The following is a 19,690-nucleotide window of genomic DNA, read 5'->3' as shown; positions in this document are numbered from 1 at the left end:
AGTCTTCCTGCAAACTACGACACCCTTCCTCACTGTCTACCACACCACCGACTTTGGTGTCATCAGCAAATTTGCTAATCCACCCAACTATACCCTCATCCAGATCATTAATAAATATTACAAACAGCAGTGGCCCCAAAACAGATCCCTGAGGTACACCACTTGTAACCGCACTCCATGATGAATATTTACTATCAACCACCACCCTCTGTTTCCTATCCGCTAGCCAATTCCTGATCCAATTTCCTAGATCACCCCCAATCCCATACATCTGCATTTTCTGCAGAAGCCTACCATGGTGAACCTTATCAAACGCCTTACTAAAATCCATATATACCACGTCCACTGCCTTGCCCCCATCCACCTCCTTGGTCACTTTCTCAAAAAACTCAATAAGGTTAGTAAGGCACGACCTACCTGCCACAAAACCATGCTGACTATCACCTATCAATTCATTACTCTCCAAATAACTATAAATCCTATCCCTTATAATTTTTTCCAACATCTTGCCGACAACAGAAGTGAGACTCACCGGTCTATAATTCCCGGGGAAGTCTCTGTTCCCCTTCTTAAACAATGGGACAACATTCGCTAACCTCCAATCTTCTGGTACTATACCAGAGGCCAACGACGACCTGAAGATCAGAGCCAGAGGCTCTGCAATCACTTCTCTTGCCTCCCAGAGAATCCTTGGATAAATCCCATCCGGACCAGGGGATTTATCTATTTTCAGACCCTCCAGAATATCCTGCACATCCTCCTTATCAACTGTAATACTGTCTATTCTACTCCCTTGCAACCCAGTGTCCTCCTCAGCTATATTCATGTCCCCTTGCGTGAACACCGAAGAGAAATATTGGTTCAATGCTTCACCAATCTCCTCCGGTTCCACACATAACTTCCCTCTGCCATCTATAACTGGCCCTAAACTTGCCCTAACCAACCTTCTGTTCTTGACATACCTATAGAACGCCTTAGGATTCTCTTTAACCCTATCCGCCAAAGTCTTCTCATGTCCCCTTTTAGCCCTTCTAAGCTCGCTCTTCAACTCCCTCTTAGCCAATCTAAAGCTTTCTAGTGCACTACCCGAGTGCTCACGTCTCATCCGAACATAAGCCTCCTTTTTCTTTTTAACCAACAAAGAAACTTTTTTGGTGCACCACGGTTCCCTAGCCCTACCAATTCCTCCTTGCCTGACAGGGACATACCTATCACAGACTCGCAGTAGCTGCTCCTTGAAAAAACTCCACATGTCGGACGTTCCCAGTCCCTGTAATCTCCTAGTCCAACCTATGTTTCCTAATTCTCTCCTAATAGCCTCATAATTACCCTTCCCCCAGCTAAAACCACTGGCCCGAGGTTCATGCCTATCCCTTTCCATCACTAAGGTGAACGTAACCGAATTGTGGTCACTATCACCAAAATGCACACCAACTTCCAAGTCTAGCACCTGGTCTGGCTCATTTCCCAGCACCAGATCCAATATAGCCTCACCTCTAGTTGGCCTGTCTACATACTGAGTCAAAAAACCTTCCTGCACGCTTTGAACAAAAACTGACCCCTCTAACGAGCTAGAGCTATAACAATTCCAGTCAATATTAGTCAAGTTAAAATCCCCCATAACAATTGCCCTATTACTTTCACTCCTAAGCAGGATTGACTCCGCAATCCTTTCCTCAACCTCTCTAGAACTTTTAGGAGGTCTATAAAAGACTCCCAACAGGGTGACCTCTCCTCTCCTATTTCTAATCTCCGCCCATACTACCTCAACAGATAAGTCCTCATCAAACCTCCTCTCTGACACTGTGATACAATCTCTGACCAATAATGCTACCCCTCCCCCTCTTCTACCTCCTTCCCTACTTCGACTAAAACATTTGAACCCCGGGACCTGCAGCATCCATTCCTGCCCCTGCTCTATCCATGTCTCTGAAATAGCCACAACATCGAAGTCCCAGGTACTGATCCACGCTGCAAGTTCACCCACTTTATTGCGAATACTCCTGGCATTGAAGTATACACATTTCAAACCCTGCTCCACCCCACCTCTGCAATGCCGTGCATTGCAGTCCCCATCCATGCATCCCTCACTTTCAGCCCCACTACTCAGGATCCCTCCCCCCCCCCCGAATCAGTTTAAACCTCCCTGCATGGCCTTAGCAAATTTACCCCCCAGGATATTGGTCCCCTTCTGATTAAGGTGTAGACCATCCTTCTCATAGAGGTCACACCTTCCCCAGTACGAGCCCCAATTGCTTAAGTACCTGAACCCCTCCCTCCTGCACCATCCCCTCAGCCATGAATTCAAACCTTCCCTCTCCCTATTCCTCTCTAAACTATCCCGTGGTACAGGCAAGAGTCCAGAGATAACCACTCTGTCAGTCTTGGCCTTTAGTTTCCACCCCAACTCCATAAATCCCTGCCTAATATCCCCTTCCCCTATCCTCCCTATGTCGTGTGTCCCCACATGTACAATAACTTGTGGTTTATCTCCCTCCCCCCTAAGAGTCCTGAATACCCTGTCAGACACATCCCGGACCCCAGCCCCTGGTAGGCAACACACCAACCCTGAGTCCCTACCTTTAGTTCCGACCCTCCTATCTGTCCCCTTAATTGTGGAGTCCCCAATCACAAGGCCCAGTCTTTTACAGCCCCTAACCACCTGAGCTTGCTGTCCTATAGTATTGGTCCATAGCATTTGCAGTATCCGATGTCTTCAACCATTGCTTGATGTCACGTGGAGTGATTTGAATTGGCTGAAGACTGCCATCTGTGATCTCCAGAGGAGGCTGGGATGGATCATCCACTTGGCACCTCTGGCTGAAGATGGTTGCAAATGCTTCAGCCTTATCTGATGTGCGGGTTAGGTTGATTGGCCATGCTAAAATTGCCGCTTAGTGTCCTGAGATGTGTAGGTTAGAGGGATGAGCGGGTAAATGTGTAGGGATATGGGGGTAGGGCCTGGGTGGGATTGTGGTCGGTGCAGACTCGATGGGCCGAATGGCCTCTTTCTGCACTGCAGCGTTTCTATGATTCTATGAAACCAGCCTCCCATCCATTGACTCTGTCTACACTTCCCGCTGCCTCGACAAAGTAACCAGCATAATTAAGGACCCCACGCACCCCGGACATTCTCTCTTCCACCTTCTTCCATCGGGAAAAAGATATAAAAGTCTGAGGTCACGTACCGACCGACTCAAGAACAGCTTTTTCCCTGCTGCCATCAGACATTTGAATGGACCTACCTCGCATTAAGTTGATCTTTCTCTACACCCTAGCTATGACTGTAACACTACATTCTGCACTCTCCTTTCCTTCTCTATGAATGGTATGCTTTGTATAGCGCGCAAAAAACAATACTTTTCACTGTATGTTAATACATGTGACAATAATAAATCAAATCAAATCCAATCAAAAATCAAAAGCAGGCAGCCTCCTGAACCAAGCAGGCACTGAGGCCGATTCATGCAGTAGTGAAGGTCAGGAATGTCAGCTCAAACCTGGCAATGTCCTGCTTCATCTGGCTCTGTGTAATTGAACAAAAGTTCCACGTTGCTACAAGAACAATTATTTTTATTATATCCAGCATGAGAAATTTACACTGTGTTTGCCAATTTCATGTACAACCCGTGTTTGGGCATTCCTGACTTGTGTGAATTTCCACTCAACTTCCTTTGTTGGTCCCAAACTGCTCTGGGAAGAGCTCGCGAGCTTCCAGGATTCTTGGCTCACTGATTCATCAGAACAAAAGATTCAATTTTCGCCTCGAGTGCGAATTCTGATTAGTGGGGCCCACTGTAGCTGCTGTTACATCATGGAAGAACAGCGATCCTTTCTTCTGGGTTTATATTCATTTTAGTTGATTTTCTGACAGATGGCTGTTTACTTGACTCTTGCAACAAAGAATTAGAATTATTGGCAGCACCCTGTAATGACCTCAGCGAGGCCATGAAGCTGGTCTCTTTGAGTATGAGCTCACTGATTGAGGTAATGATTGCCTGCCCAATCAGGAAGTCTCGCCTGTGTACATATTGAGGAGTGTCAGGTCTACTGACACTCTGGATTCTGACTTTGTACCGCTCTTAGGAGTGAAGGTAAGTTTGTAAATAAGGGGAGTCTGATGAAGAGACAACGGCCTCTGAAGAGTTATTTCACACCCTTTTTAATGAAGGTTCGTTCTAACGTGTTCAGAATGGTGAATTGAGTGTGCGTTCCCACCAAAGAAACTTTGCCTTCAGCATCTTCACTTATCATTGTGTGCACAATCTGGGCCGATGGAGGGATTCGGGCAGATTCGCGGATTTTGAGAGAAGGAGGATTGAAGATAGGAACAGTATAGTCGCGGGTGGACTTTTTGAGGGAGTGAGACCATGTTGAAAAGAAAGGGGACAGTGTCTAAGGAAAAGGACGCATATCAGCTGGCATGGGAGTGAGGAAAGATGGTGCTCAGTTTAGTATGAGCTGCAGTCTAACTTAGACAGGCAATGAAATTGAAGAAGAAATGGTGGGAGAATTGGTGAGCCATTTTACAGGTGCTGATTTATTGCTGTCCTTTACTAGAATCAGAATAGGACCACATTGTACCAAGAATTAAATAAACATCAATTTGATCAAAAGTCTACAGCAAATATGCCAACTCCTGTTTAACAGTGTGAAATAATAAGAACCAGCATGATTGCCACTGGGAGTCTCTCCTTGAGTGAAATAAATGGTGTTAATTACACGGAAGTTCTGTGGGGACAGCGTGACTGTGTGAAATTGTCTGTGTTTCTCATTACAGTGTAGAAAACATTCAGAATCTGAGCAATATCCTATTAAATAATATCTGGTCCTGTTAAATCAGATTGCAAACACAACCCAACTCCACATCCTCATCGTGATCTGTCCAAATACTCTCGACTGTTTCTCTGTCTCCACCAACAAGAGTCAGTACCACTACATGACAGCGCCTGTAAGCGTTGATGAAGTTGGAATGAATCTTATCTTAGTGTGTTTGTTATTAAACCAGCTTTTGAAGCATATTTTTCAAAATATATTTTTTGGCACAGTAGTTAGCACTGCTGCCTCACAGCACCAGGCACCCAGGTTCAATTCCCTCGGGTCACTGTCTGTGTGGAGTTTACACGTTCTCCCCGTGTCTGCGTGGGTTTTCTCCGGGTGCTCCGGTTTGCTCCCACGCTCCAAAGATATACGGGTTAGGTGGTTTGGCCATGCTAGATTGACCCTAGTGTCAGGTGGTTAGTAGGGTAAATAAGTAGGGTATTTTGGATTGTGGTCGGTGCAGACTCGATGGGCCGAATGGCCTCCTTCTGCACTGTAGGGATTCTATGAATTGTGGAATCCCTGGGAGCCAATAAGGACCTGGATTGCAAAATGACCTTACAAGCCATCAGCCTCCAATGAACTGTTAGATCAGTCAGGGCTCCATCCAATGGGGGACGTTTTTCTTTCAAATGAGGTTGGAGAATGTTCTCTATTCTGATGTAAAAGCAGAGACCCAGTGGAAATGTTACTGTCTCCAGTACATAAGGTGCTGATATTGGCGTGATTACATCTTTTCAGTAACTCACTTGAAGCACTGTCCTGCACTGGACTGGAGAAGAAGGTGAGCCGGTGCAGACATCACACCCAGTACTGATTGGTTTTCAAAGTAGGATTACTTGTCCTGCAGAACTGGTTGGCATCAGAGTTAATGCGCCCATTGTTGGGTGGTGTTTCTGTGCCATTTAGTGGCCGGACATTCACTAGAGGAACAGACTGAACTTGATCCGTCTTCCTAAAGGTCTCCTTCTCTACAGTGCCGTTCCTGGGTTTTGATGGAGGCATCTGAACATTGTGCTTTCCTGTTTTGTTGCGTTTTGTCAGATAGATTGCGATTATGACAGCAATCAGCAACAGCAAAACAATCAGGATGACTGCAATGATAATAGCTAGAAGGTTATTCCCTGCTGATGTAAGAACCTTCTCACTGCTGGCTGTTGGTTCAGATCCTGTTACATTGTCAGGTGTTGGCATATTGTCTCTTCTGGCAATTTCATAGGGATCCCAAGTTACAGTCGATGAATAAATATCCATTTCATCGCCTTCCTGGACTGTGGGGCTGCTGTTGGAATTTGGTGACTTTGTCCCACTGAAGGAGGGGACTTCAATCAGGGTCGCATTGTAAAGATGAATAGGTATATACGGGACGGCCCCAAATTCAAAAGCACCCATTCCAGGTGGCACTCCATCAGCTCTCAGGAGAAACTGGAAGCCATCAACGTCAGGGTAAGGGCTAACCCCACCATCATCAAAAACCTCTACTGCCACACTTCCATCTTCCAGATCAGCTTGGGTAAAGTTATTTCTCAGCTGGCTTTGACGTCCATTCTGTTTGTGCAGTTTGATTAGTTTTCCAGCTTTGGGCTGTTGAATGATATCGAAGGAAGGAACGCTCCCGGTTTTCTTGGCTAGCTCACTAGCATCCAAAACATGCGTGTCAATCAGAATGGTGGTACCTCTGGGCCAGTACACATCCTTGGCTGCTCTTACCAAGGGCTGCACTGTTACATTCACAGTACCTGATAGATTGCCCTCATGGGTTACTGCACAGAATTGGAAGCTGTCTCGATAATGAGAGAAATCTTTCATGTGGTATTTTAATTCTCCATTATCAATATGTTTCTGCAAGAACTCCATCACAACAGACTGGTTTATAATTATTTCTCCATACTTTGGTTGTTGGGTTATTTTATAGAGTATAACATTATTTTCTTTGGTGTCTATTAGGAGTTCCTCTCTGGTAATCGGCACTGATGTGTTGCCTTGCACTAACACAATTTCTTTGTTGTGGATCATATTAACAGTCGCTGGCGTAACTTCAATAGTGACAAACCCCCCGAGTGCTGAGTGCTTCCCATCGGAGATGCTGAACTGGAAAGTGCGGGAAGCTGGTGGTCCAGCTGCTTTGAATAACACTCTGTCAGCATTGATATCCGCCTGTGTGAACTTCCTTATGGCCGTGCTGTCATCAACCTGATTCACAAAGAAACCATTGTTTGGCCCTGAGACGACACTGTACACTATTTCTTCCGGTAAGTTATCAAAGTCAACCGTGTTCAGATGATCTTGAGTCAGCACAAAGCTGGAGCCTTGCTGAACCTGCACGGTGAGTCCTGTGGTCACAATCCGCGGAGGATGATCCTTCACTGGCACCAGAGTTACATTGAAGAGCTCAGAAATAACAATAATAGATCCATCATCCACAGGGTGTGAAAATGGCTTTCTCCTTGGACTCAGCCAGACTCGGAACGCGAAGCTGTCTGTTAGTGCCCCGGGTCTGTCGTGAGTGTACTTTAGCACAGAATCAAACAGGTCGGACTGTGTAAAGTGCTGCACCTTGCCCGTATCAGCTAACGAGAGAAAGCCGTGAATAGGCTGCGTGGTCACCTCGAATATCACATCGTAGGCAGACTGCTGAGGTTTCGGGACACTGGCCAGAAGATTCGAGGCATCTAGCATTGACTGGTCAATTGCTGCACTTTGACCTTCAGGAAGTACAAGACCTGGAGAAAAGAGAGTTTGATTTTAGCTAATTTCATTTTAAAAATTACAGCACGGAAACAGCCCAACCTGTCTGTGTTGGCATTTACCCTCATCTTTTTCTGTATTTCTTTCTGATGTTGACTTGGTCTCTGAATCAATCACCAAGACAATCCACAGCCTCACGACCCCTGTGTAAGAGGTTTCTCCTCTTCCCTGTCCCAAATCTCTTATATTTAAACTTATATTGGGGATTCTTCGGTCTAAACTCTGCAATAACAGGAAGCCTAAAGGGACTAGGCCTGCTGCAATTTTCCTGATTGTCAACATAAGGTTAATCACGAAAGAAGGTAGAAAAAGAAAAGTCAATTAATCTTGGTTCTGGTTCAGTCCTGGGACTACAGGAGAGTAACCATTGCTCCTTTCAGCATTTACATGCAACAGACTGCTGTGGAAAAGTCAACAAATTTCTCCGAGAATCTGCCGAGAGGCAGGTTTTTATCATTTTAATTCAATTACAAAAGTAAGCACTTGCCCTTTCTAAACTATGCCATATTTACAAGAACTCCCTCATTATTTATATTTTGGTATTTGCTCAGCTAAATTAACGGGGTCTAATTTCCTGCCAACTGTAACCCTCAGCCTCTGCATCACTGAATGCATGGAACTGGAATCACTTATAATTACACAGAAAACCAGAACGACAGAGAGGGAATGTGGAAGAGGAAAGGCACTTCTCAAATACTTGTTCTGTACTTCACCAGGGAATGAAGCTTGTTCCTTTCTAGATGGTTGGATAGAAGTCATAGGATTGATCTCAACTCAAATAGTCACCTTCCTTATCCTTCCACCAAAAGGGAAAATGCTGGAAAATCTCAGCAGGTCGGGCAGCATCTGTGAGGAGAGAAAAGAGCTGACGTTTCGAGTCCAGACGACCCTTTGTCAAAGCTAAAAGGCAGAGAAAGTGGGAGATATTTAAACTGCAGGGGGGAGGGAGTGAAAGATGAGTCATAGCCACAAAAACAAGAGGAAAGGCTAAGAGGTGCTAATGGCTGTCCATAGAGAGAATAAGGGGTGTGAATGGCCAAACGGCAGAGAAGCTGAAATCAGAGGGTAAACTGTGACAGATGAAGATTGGGTGGGAGTGGGAGAGAGGTAAAATGGAGGAAGGGGGGAAAAGTGGAAACAAAGGGGGTGAAATGGTACAGAGAGGGCATAAAATAGGGGGAAAGAGTGCGGAAGTTGGGGGGGGGCGGGGGTTCCTAATCCTTCTGGTGCATTTGCTTCATTCACTATAGAAACTGATCACTGGGACAGATCTCAAGCTTTCTCAGTTTCAATTTGCTGAAAACCTTATGAAATCATTAACATTTTTCCCATTTCAGATTGAGGAATTATAGGATCATACAGTGTAGAAGGCGGCCACTCAGCCCATCGTGGCAGTGCCAGCTCTTTGGACAGAGACGGGTCAGCTAATGTGGTGCGGAATTCGCCACAAATTCATTCACTGTGCTTGGCAATATTTGCTGCCTGCATAGCGAACGTTAAATTGCAGAGGTTAAACATCGACTCCAGAGCAGCATGGGGAAAGAGCAGGGGTGTGAAACTAATTAGACAGCTCTCGAGAAGATCCAGGACAGGACAGGACCGGCCAATTGGCCTCCTTCTGAGCTGTCATCCATTCGACAATTCATTGATCTGAATTGGAAAAGAGCTGATGTTTCAGCAAGCTGAGACGTAGGAGAGAGCCTGTGTCTCCTCTCCTGATTGAGTACAGAGGTCGGGAATGAAGGTGAACAGATTCATGGTGTGTTCTAAACTGTCAGACTATTCTATCCAAGACGAAAACGCTCCAGCAAATGTTGAACTTGTTTTCCCTTTGGGAAGCTGCAATCCTTCGAGCAAGGGAGCCAGAGCAATGCAAAGATAGAAAGTGTGCAACAACTAACTGGGTGAAGTAATGGACTACAGAGTCACACTGACATCTCTCCGTTCCTTCACAGTCGCTGGGTCAAAATCCTGGAACTTCCTCCCTAACAGCACTGTGGGTGTATCTACACCATGTGGACTGCAACGATTCAAGGAGGCAGCTCACCACCACCTTCCCCTGGACATCTAGGGACGGACAATAGATGCTGGCCAGCCAGCGACGCCCACATCCCATGAATAAAAAAAGCTTCCTTTCCTTGGCCTCTGGTGCAGCTCGAATTTTAATCTTTCCACCATTGGTCACTGTTCCTTTCGCTGACTGGTCATAGAAACCATGTTGTGCAGAAGGCGGCCATTTGGCCCATCCAATCTGCACTAACCGCAGAGCATCCTACCCCGAGCCTATCCCCGAAACCCTATGTTTTTACCCCACTAATCCCCATAACCCACACATCCTTGGACCCTCCGGGGCAATTTAGCATGGCCAATCCACCTGACCATAATCTTTGAACTGTGGGAGGAAACTGGAGAACCCGGAGGGAACCCACACAGACACGGGGAGAATGTGCAGACTCCACACAAACTGTGACCCAAGATCAGAATTGAACCCGGGTCCCTGGAGCTGTGAGGTAGCAGTGCTAACCATTGTGCCATCATCACTAAGCCCTGAAATCCCCTCCTACACCTCTCAGTCTCTCTCTTCTTTAAGAAGCTCCTTTAAAGCTTCCTCTTTGACCAAGCCTCGGGTCATCTGTCCTAATATCTCTTATGTGGCTGGGTGTCAGAGTGGTTTCAGTGAAGCGCCTGCCCCAGGGTGCCGTTACATAAATACAAGTTATTGCTTTTGCTTCCATTTTATTCCCTGTAAAGATCTCTGCCTCGTCTTGTCCTGTGGGAGGTAATGCAGCCACTCGGTTCCGCACAGCCGCTGTCTTTCTCGCACACAGAATCTGATCCATTTGCAAAAGAAAATGGCTTTTACTGACATGAAATCCTTCTGATCTGGTTTTTGACCCTGGACTTTGATTAAACATTGCATCCCTCTCCCACACTGTACGTCCGGCTGGAGTGAGAGCGGCCAACAACAAATTGTATTGATATCACATATTTAACACAGTGAAATGTCCCAAGCTGCTTCACTGAAAGATTGCCTGACAAAACCTGACGCTGATCGCCCCAGGGATTAGGAAAGTGATCAAAAGCTTGGTCAGAGAGGGAGGTTCTAATTGGAGTACCTTCAAGGAAGGGAGAGATTTCAGGAGACAGGTTCCAGCAGCAAAAGGCACAGCCACTGATGGTGGGGAGATTAAAATCAGGAATGTTCAGGAGGCCAGAGCCTGAGGTGGCCAGATGCCTCAGACGGGTATAGCACTGGGGATGCGGGGGGAGTAGGTGAGGCCACAGAGGGATTGCACTATTTTAGGAGCCCCCCCCCCCCCCCACAGCCACTCCCCCTTCCCCCTGTTGACCCTGGAGCCCCCCCCCCCCCCCCCCCCCCCACAGCCACTCCCCCTTCCCCCTGTTGACCCTGGACATTTTTAATTTGGGACCCTGGGAATGGAGATACAGAAATGAGGCACCAGTCAACTGGGACACTCTGATTAAACCACTGGCCACACGGGCGAGGCAGCTGATGACAGATGTTTCCTTTGGAACTGAACCTCAGGACTCATTGCTACTTTGAACGAAGGGGGAACACTGGGAGTGTTTAAACTGTACCTTACCGTTATTGTGCCACAGCTGAGTGCCTTGTCCGGGATGATGCTTTTCAAAGGAGATCCATAGTGTCAGATTCTGCCTCTCTGTAACCACTGGGGGAGAGGAGACTGTGAACTGGAACGAGTCCTGAGATTTCCAAAAAGGCTCCTTAGGCCGATTGTGTTGGTAGAAAATGCTCCCAGCTTCCAGCTGTTGGTGAAGAGGAGAGAATGTCTATGAATGCTGCTCACCGATATTGTCCCAAGAGATACTATCCCCACAATATCGCAGTGAATAAATACAAACCATGTACATCTTGTCAATGCTGGTGTTTATGCTCCAACCTCTTCCCAATCCTCTTCATCTTAACCTTATTAACAAGACCCTTTCTCCCACATCTGTTCATCAAACTTCTCCTTAAATGCTACTTATCTCAACCACTCCATGTGGCGGCGTCCCCTCGAGCGACCCCAACCCGAAGCTTTGACCTTGGAAATGTTCAGCAAACCCTGGGTCAATGATATAGCATGGGCCCCGGAGCCTGGTTACCATCACTAACCCGGACCCCAGAGCCTAGTTACTATCACTAACCCAGGCCCTGGATCCTGGTTACTATCACTAACCCGGACCCCAGAGCCTAGTTACTATCACTAACCCAGGCCCTGGATCCTGGTTACTATCACTAACCCGGACCCCAGAGCCTAGTTACTATCACTAACCCAGCCCTGAAGCCTGGTTACTATCACTAACCCAGGCCCCGGAGCTTGGTTACTATCACTAACCCGGACCCCAGAGCCTAGTTACTATCACTAACCCAGGCCCTGGATCCTGGTTACTATCACTAACCCAGCCCTGAAGCCTGGTTACTATCACTAACCCAGGCCCTGGATCCTGGTTACTATCACTAACCCAGCCCTGAAGCCTGGTTACTATCACTAACCCAGGCCCTGGATCCTGGTTACTATCACTAACCCAGGCCCTGAAGCCTGGTTACTATCACTAACCCAGGCCCTGGAGCCTGGTCACTATCACTAACCCAGGCCTCAGAGCTTGGTCACTATCACTAACCCAGGCCTCAGAGCCTGGTTACCATCAGTAACCCAGGCCCTGGAGCCTGGTCACTATCACTAATGTGGAGATGCCGGCGTTGGACTGGGGTAAACACAGTAAGAGTTTTAACAACACCAGGTTAAAGTCCAGCAGGTTTATTTGGTAGCAAATACCATTAGCTTTCGGAGTGCTGCTCCTTCGTCAGATGGAGTGGAAATGTGCTCTCAAACAGGGCACAGAGACACAAAATCAAGTTACTGAATACTGATTAGAATGCGAATCTTTACAACTATCTGGTAGCCAAGTTCCACACACATGAGGACGGCCTAAACTGGGATCTTGGGTTCATGTCACACTATCGGTAACCCCCACAGCTTGCCTCCTAGACTTGCAGAATCTCACTGGCTGTCCTGTCTGGAGACAATACACATTTCTTTATCCTGTGCCTAATGCTCCCTCCACTCACATTGTCTGTATCTTTAAGACCTGATTAGTTGTAAAGATTCGCATTCTAATCAGTATTCTGTAACTTGATTTTGTCTCTGTGCCCTGTTTGAGAGCAGATATCCACTCCACCTGACGAAGGAGCAGCGCTCCGAAAGCTAATGGCATTTGCTACCAAATAAACCTGTTGGACTTTAACCTGGTGTTGTTAAAACTCTGTGTTTACCCCAGTCCAACGCCGGCATCTCCACATCATGACTACTATCACTAGCCCAGGCCCCGGAGCCTGGTTACTATCACTAACCCAGGCCCTGGATCCTGGTTACTATCACTAACCCAGGCCCCAGAGCCTGGTTCTATCACTAATGAGTTCCTGAGTTTGTGGTGAGCTGAGAAACAAGCTTGGCTCTGATCCTCCCCACTCACTGCCACAGTTCATCCCAGCAACATGATGAGTTGAAATGAAGTTGAGGATTGGTGGCATATCTTTATGTATTTATGCAGTTTCAGACAGAACTCTGAGAAAAAATGGCAGGAAATGAAAGGAAAATAAAGCACAACACATACACCTCCTATCATGGCCACCATTTCTATCCCATTTAATCACATCAAAGGACTGTAAGTTTAGATATAGGAGCAATGACCTGATAGTCTGGGTTAGTGATAAGGTTTCTGTTGATTGGGCTCCACAGACGAGCAGGGACAGATAATGTACGGCACACACATGGCCGAGTATCAACTCCTGTGTGCTCACAGGACACACAAGGGAACGGCTTCCCTCCCGACTGCAGAGATCCCCTGATCCATTGCTGTGAGTTAGGTTGTAGATCAGTGAGGTGCGGCACAGCGGTTACCACTGCTGCTTCACAGCACCAGGGACCCAGGTACGATTCCTGGCTTGGGTCACTGTCTGTGCGGAGTCTGTACATTCTCCCCGTGTCTGCGTGGGTTTCCTCCGGGTGCTCCGGTTTCCTCCCACAGCCTGAAAGACGTGCTGGTTAGGGTGCATTGGCCATGCTAAATTCTCCCTCAGTGTACCCGAACAGGCACCGGAGTGTGGCGACAAGGGGGTTTTCACAGTAACTTCATTGCAGTGTGAACTTTAGAGGCTCTTGGAGAGGTGGCCATTTACACCATCTCTCCGGGGGTTTCCACATAACCCTCCCATCTGCAATTCCCTAGGCTGACGGAAGTGGGAGCACAAAACGACTCAGTTGATGGAATTCACCTGCAGCTGAATCTCAGTGGAAAAGGCAGTTCAGTGAAACGTCTGATCTCCTGTAAGTGACCTTGTACCTGGTGTAGTCTATTCAAACATCTCCAGGACCTGAAGCGTTCAGGGAGCTGTGAAATAGTTCAGTGAATTTATTAAGCCAGCTCAGTGTGAAGGAGATTGGCAGCAATCTGACAGATAAGGTAATGGTGCCCATTCATTTGGGGCTGGTTTGAGATGTGTCGATGCAGTCTATGATCTGGCATTGTTTCCAGTGTGGATATTAATTATTTTCTTCCGGCTTGGAATATGTGCTCTGCGATTTCAGGGAGTCGTTTATCTCCCCTGACACTAACAGGTACCACGAGTTGGAAAGTCATGCTTCAGCAGCAACCCATTAAAACCAAAGAGCCAATGTTCAGATTACATTATAGTCTTTTTCCTGGGTAATTTATGTGATATCCTTTCTGTGTTTTCATTTTCTGCTGAAGGTATTGGCAGATCCTTCACTACTTTGCCCAAGTGGTCATTCCTCATGTGTGAGTGTTTGAATCATACAGCACAAAAGGAAGCCATTCGGCCCATTGTACCTGTGCTGGTTCTTTGAACAGGTTTTCTAATTAGTCCCATTTACCTGTTATTTCCCGTTGCCCGATACATTTTTTTTCCTCTCAGGTATTTAAAATTTTGTTTAAGTTTTAAGTTTATTTATTAGTGTCGCAAGTAAGGCTTACATTAACACCGCAATGAAGTTACTGTGAAAATCCCCTAGTCGCCACACTCCGGTGCCTGTTCGGGTTACACGGAGGGAGAATTTAGCACGGCCAATGCACCCTAACCAGCACGTCTTTCAGACAGTGGGAGGAAACCGGAGCACCCGGAGGAAACCCACGCAGACACGGGGAGAACGTGCAGACTCCACACAGACAGTGACCCGAGCCGGGAATCAAACCCAGGTCCCTGGCGCTGTGCGGCAGCAGTGCTAACCCACTGTGCCACCGTGCCGCCCCTAACCAGTCTCTGATGTGGCATCTTGGCAAATGCCTTTTCAAAGTCCATATACACAACTGTGTTATCTTCATCAAACCTTTCTGTTACTTCTATGGACTCAAACAAGTTAGTCAAATATGATAAAAGCAAAACACTGCGGATGCTTCTGAAATCAAAACAGAAAATGCTGGAAAAACTCAGCAGGTCTGGCAGCATCTGTGGAGAGAGAAACAGAGTTAACATTTTGAGTCCAATATGACTCTTATTCAGTAAGAAGTCTCACAACACCAGGTTAAAGTCCAACAGGTTTATTTGGAATCATGAGCTTTCGGAGCACTGCTTCTTCATCAGGTAGGGGGTGGGGGGGTAGGGCCTGCGTGGGATTGTGGTCGGTGCAGACTCGATGGGCCGAATGGCCTCCTTCTGCACTGTAGGGTTTCTATGATTCTAGGTAAGTGACCTCTCACCTGATGAAGGAGCAGTGCTCCGAAAGCTTGTGATTCCAAATAAACTTGTTGGACTAAAAAATAATCAGTCCTTCCTTGGGCCGTACCCTATCTGGGTACCAAGTTTCATTGAAACTCATCCATTTTTTTTCTGAGATATTTTGTTTACAGATTAACTGAGGTTAAAACATTACCTCCCATCTACCTTCAGTGCTGGAGTAATTACTGAAGTCTTGGAAGTGTTATTAAACTATATTCTCATTGGGGGAGGGTAGGGTGGAATACACCGAGGTCCACAGGTATACATTCCAGAATTCTAATGGACGTTTCAGTGATTGTAAAGCTTGCTCACAGTCTCTACATAACTGCACTCACATAAGAATCTGTTCAGCAAGACCCTGCAGTGAAATAAAGAGAAATAATGACTGAACTCACATCTCTGTCAGTGAAGGTGGAAACTCTCCCGGTCACATTGCCTCCTTGGACCCGCATTAGTTCCCCATTTTCTGGGGCAGTCACTACCGTGAATATGATTGGTCGATTGCTTGCTTTGCTATCATCACTGGTTCTCGCTTTCAGATGTCGGCTTGTGATTGGCTTGCGTGTTCCTGGAGGACATGAGAAGAAGATTTTATTTTCTTTGTTTGATTTGGACTCTCCCAAACTCTCATCGATAAAACTGTGACATCTCTTCCTCTACTCTCCCACTTAGAGCAAACACTAACTCCTTTCCTGTGGTAACCCCACGGGGGAATCACTGATTGATCTCCCTGTAGGACGCGTTGAATACGAGCTCCCTGGGGACTGGTAATTAACTAACCAGGTGGAGCTCGTATACCAAACCCTGCATAAAGCAGGACCCTGAGCGGGCCCATTATTGTATTGTCCCAGTTGGGACCAGTTGTGTTCACCACAGGCTTGTGGCTTTTGTTCTACGTTATTTTGTGCAAGGCTCATAGAACATAGAACAGTACAGCACAGTACAGGCCCTTCGGCCCTCGATGTTGTGCCGAGCTTTGTCCGAAACCAAGATCAAGCTATCCCACCCCCTATCATTCTGGTGTGCTCCATGTGCCTATCCAATAACCGTTTGAAAGTTCCTAAAGTGTCCGACTCCACTATCACAGCAGGCAGTCCATTCCACACCCCAACCACTCTCTGAGTAAAGAACCTACCTCGGACATCACTCCTATATCTCCCACCTGAACCTTATAGTTATGCCCCCTAGTAACAGCTACATCCACCCGAGGAAATAGTCTCTGAACGTCCACTCTATCTATCCCCCTCATCATCTTATAAACCTCTATTAAGTCGCCTCTCATCCTCCTCCGCTCTAAAGAGAAAAACCCTAGCTCCCTCAACCTTTCCTCATAAGACCTACCCTCCAAACCAGACAGCATCCTGGTAAATCTCCTTTGCACTCTTTCCAATGCTTCCACGTCCTTCTTATAGTGAGGTGACCAGAACTGCACCCAATATTCCAAATGTGGTCTCACCAAGGTCCTGTACAGTTGCAGCATAACCCCACAGCTCTTAAACTCAAACCCCCTGTTAATAAATGCTAACACACTATAGGCCTTCTTCATGGCTCTATCCATTTGAGTGGCAACCTTCAGAGATCTGTGGATATGAACCCCAAGATCTCTGTTCCTCCACATTCCTCAGAACCCTGCCGGTGACCCTGTAATCCACATTTAAATTTGTCCTCCCAAAATGAATCACCTCGCACTTATCAGGGTTAAACTCCATCTGCCATTTTTCGGCCCAGCTCTGCATCCTATCAATGTCACTTTGCAGCCTACAACAGCCCTCCACCTCATCCACTACTCCACCAATCTTGGTGTCATCAGCAAATTTACTGACCCACCCTTCAGCCCCCTCCTCCAAGTCATTGATAAAAATCACAAATAGCAGAGGATCCAGCACTGATCCTTGTGGTACACCGCTGGTAATTGGTTTCCAGTCTGAAAATTTTCCATCGACCACCACCCTCTGTCTTCTATGAGATAGCCAGTTACTTATCCAATCGGCCAAATTTCCCTCTATCCCACACCTCCTTACTTTCTTCATGAGCCGACCACGGGGGACCTTATCAAACGCCTTACTAAAATCCATGTATCTGGCATCAACTGCTCTGCCTTCATCTACACACTTAGTTACCTCCTCAAAAAATTCAAGCAAATTTGTGATTGAAATGATTATACTTCCAAACACGTGGAGATACGTATCCTGAGTGCTGCTATTCTTGAGGAGACCATGTTGAAGGACTCAGTCCAGATTCCTAATGCTGGACTAGGTGAAACATTCCTGGTGTCAGCTAGTCACACACAACAGGGAAATCCCAGTTTCGTTCCCGCTTGGTTCTGAGCTAGCTGTCCTCAGCTATGGTGGCAGCGAGGGATGTCTGAATGTTCTCAGTGCCTAACCTACCCCACACCAGTTACTGCGACCCACGCCCTTACCCGGATAAATAACGAGAGTCTCCTCTGTTTCAATCAGGATCTTCAAGCGTCTGGCGCTTACTGTAAATAGCTGAGTGGATGCACGATTCACTCCATCAGACACCTCAAAGCTGAACCCTCCAGACAATGATCCTGCAGACACCAGCAGAAAAGCAGATTATAGATTAAAACACACTTAATATTACACATATCTGATGTCTATGAAAAGATATCCACCTTTTGATGTACAGTAGAATCCATTCAGCATTTTTTATGTTATTAATCACTATTGAGGGGAGATGGTGGCATGGTGATTAATGTCACTGGACGAGTCCTCCAGGGGCCCAGGCCGATGCCCAGGGAACTTGGATTCGAATCCCACCATAGCAGCTAGCCAAATTTAAATTCAATTAATAAAATTAGGAATTGAAAGCTAGTCTCAGTAATGATGCCCATGAAACTATCATTGATTGTCATGTAAACCCATCTGGTTCACTAATGTTCTTTAGGGAAGGAAATCTGCCGTACTTACCTGGTCTGGCCGACATGTGACTCCAGAGCCACATGTGATCGATTCTTAACTGCCCTCAGAAATAGCCTAGCAAGTCACTCAATGTATAAAACTGCTACAGAGAAAATGTACTGTAGGTGTACCTACCCCTCAGAGAAGGTTCGAGGGCTATTAGGGTTGAGCAACCAATACTGGCCTTGCCAGAGGTACTCACATCCCAAGGATAAATTTTTAAATATTTAATTGAGCGACCAGGGGTGAAAGGCCAAACCCCATGTGGAGGACAACACCAAGAGTGAAAGGATTGTTTGAGAAGCTGGCGGTTAGTTCACTGCAGTCTTGTATTTGGAAAACTTGAGGAGTGGAAGGTAAAGAAGGGAAGGAGTGAAGACCTGGGACAGAATGAGTTAGAGTTGGATGGTGGTGAGATAGGGCTGGATTTTAACACAGTCAGGAGTCAGGAGGAAGAGGGTCTAAAGCAAGTGATTCGAGACTTGGGGGAAAAACAGGAAGATATTTTTTAATTAGGGAGAGGAAGAGTTTGTAGCCCGCGCAGGATTATTACAGAGTCACTGCAGGATGTACTTGGTGCCAGCGCTGGATTTATCTACAAGACTGAGACAATGGATGGGATTTCCCAGCCGCGCCCCCCCCCACAAGACCGAAGATTCCCATCCGAGGTCAACGGACCTTTGCATGGTCCGCCGCTGATTCCCGTGGCAGGCGGGAGGGACGGGGAAATTCCGCCCAAAAACTTAACAACAGAAGTATTCTCACTGTACAAATATAATGTCACCCCCAGTATACATCATGAAAAATAAATATCCCTCATATTTTACCAGGGTGTTGCCTGGTATGGAGGGCATTAGCTATGAGGAGAGGTTGGAGAAACTTGGTTTGTTCTCACTGGAACGATGGACGTTGAGGGGAGACCTGATAGAAGTCTACAAGATTATAAGAGGCATGGACAGAGTGGATAGTCAGAGGCTTTTTTCCCAGGATGGAAGAGTCAATTAGTAGAGGGCACAGGTTTAAGGTGCGAGGGGCAAGGTTTAAAGGAGATGTACGAGACAAGACTTTTTACACAGAGGGTAGTGGGTGCCTGGAACTCGCTGCCGGGGAAGGTAGTGGAAGCGGATACGAGAGTGACTTTTAAGGGGCGTCTTGACAAACATATGAATAGAATGGGAATAGAGGGATATGGTCCCCGGAAGGGTAGAGGGTTTTAGTTCAGTCGGGCAGCATGGTCGGTGCAGGCTTGGAGGGCCGAAGGGCCTGTTCCTGTGCTGTAAGTTTCTTTGTTCTTTATTTAGAAACCCAATCAGCTCACTTTCCTCACGGTAACTGGTGATATCACTGACTGCACGCTACAACTTACTGCTTTCACTCTGACTTTTGCACAACTTTAGTCTGAAGGTGGACCAGCTCTGGGAATGTATTTATTGGT

The 19,690-nt window shown here is 46.7% G+C and overlaps 1 protein-coding gene across 2 annotated transcripts in view; it reads right to left on the bottom strand.

The window, feature by feature from the left end:
* Nucleotides 1-3,371: 3,371 nt before the first annotated feature.
* The window catches only part of LOC144480474 (chondroitin sulfate proteoglycan 4-like), an 81,331-nt gene continuing 65,012 nt past the window's right edge, over nucleotides 3,372-19,690 (bottom strand). For both annotated transcript variants that reach the window (XM_078199940.1, XM_078199941.1), the window contains exons 7-10: nucleotides 17,754-17,885; nucleotides 15,727-15,899; nucleotides 11,175-11,358; nucleotides 3,372-7,544 (exon numbers count right to left, since the gene is read on the bottom strand). In XM_078199940.1, coding sequence (XP_078056066.1) covers nucleotides 5,623-7,544; nucleotides 11,175-11,358; nucleotides 15,727-15,899; nucleotides 17,754-17,885 — 2,411 coding nt within the window. In that variant the 3' untranslated portion in view covers nucleotides 3,372-5,622. The remainder of the gene's footprint in view (nucleotides 7,545-11,174; nucleotides 11,359-15,726; nucleotides 15,900-17,753; nucleotides 17,886-19,690) is intronic.

This window comes from Mustelus asterias, chromosome 29, assembly GCF_964213995.1.
Source record: "Mustelus asterias chromosome 29, sMusAst1.hap1.1, whole genome shotgun sequence".
NCBI lineage: Eukaryota > Metazoa > Chordata > Chondrichthyes > Carcharhiniformes > Triakidae > Mustelus > Mustelus asterias.
This window is presented reverse-complemented; position numbering and strand designations above follow the sequence as displayed.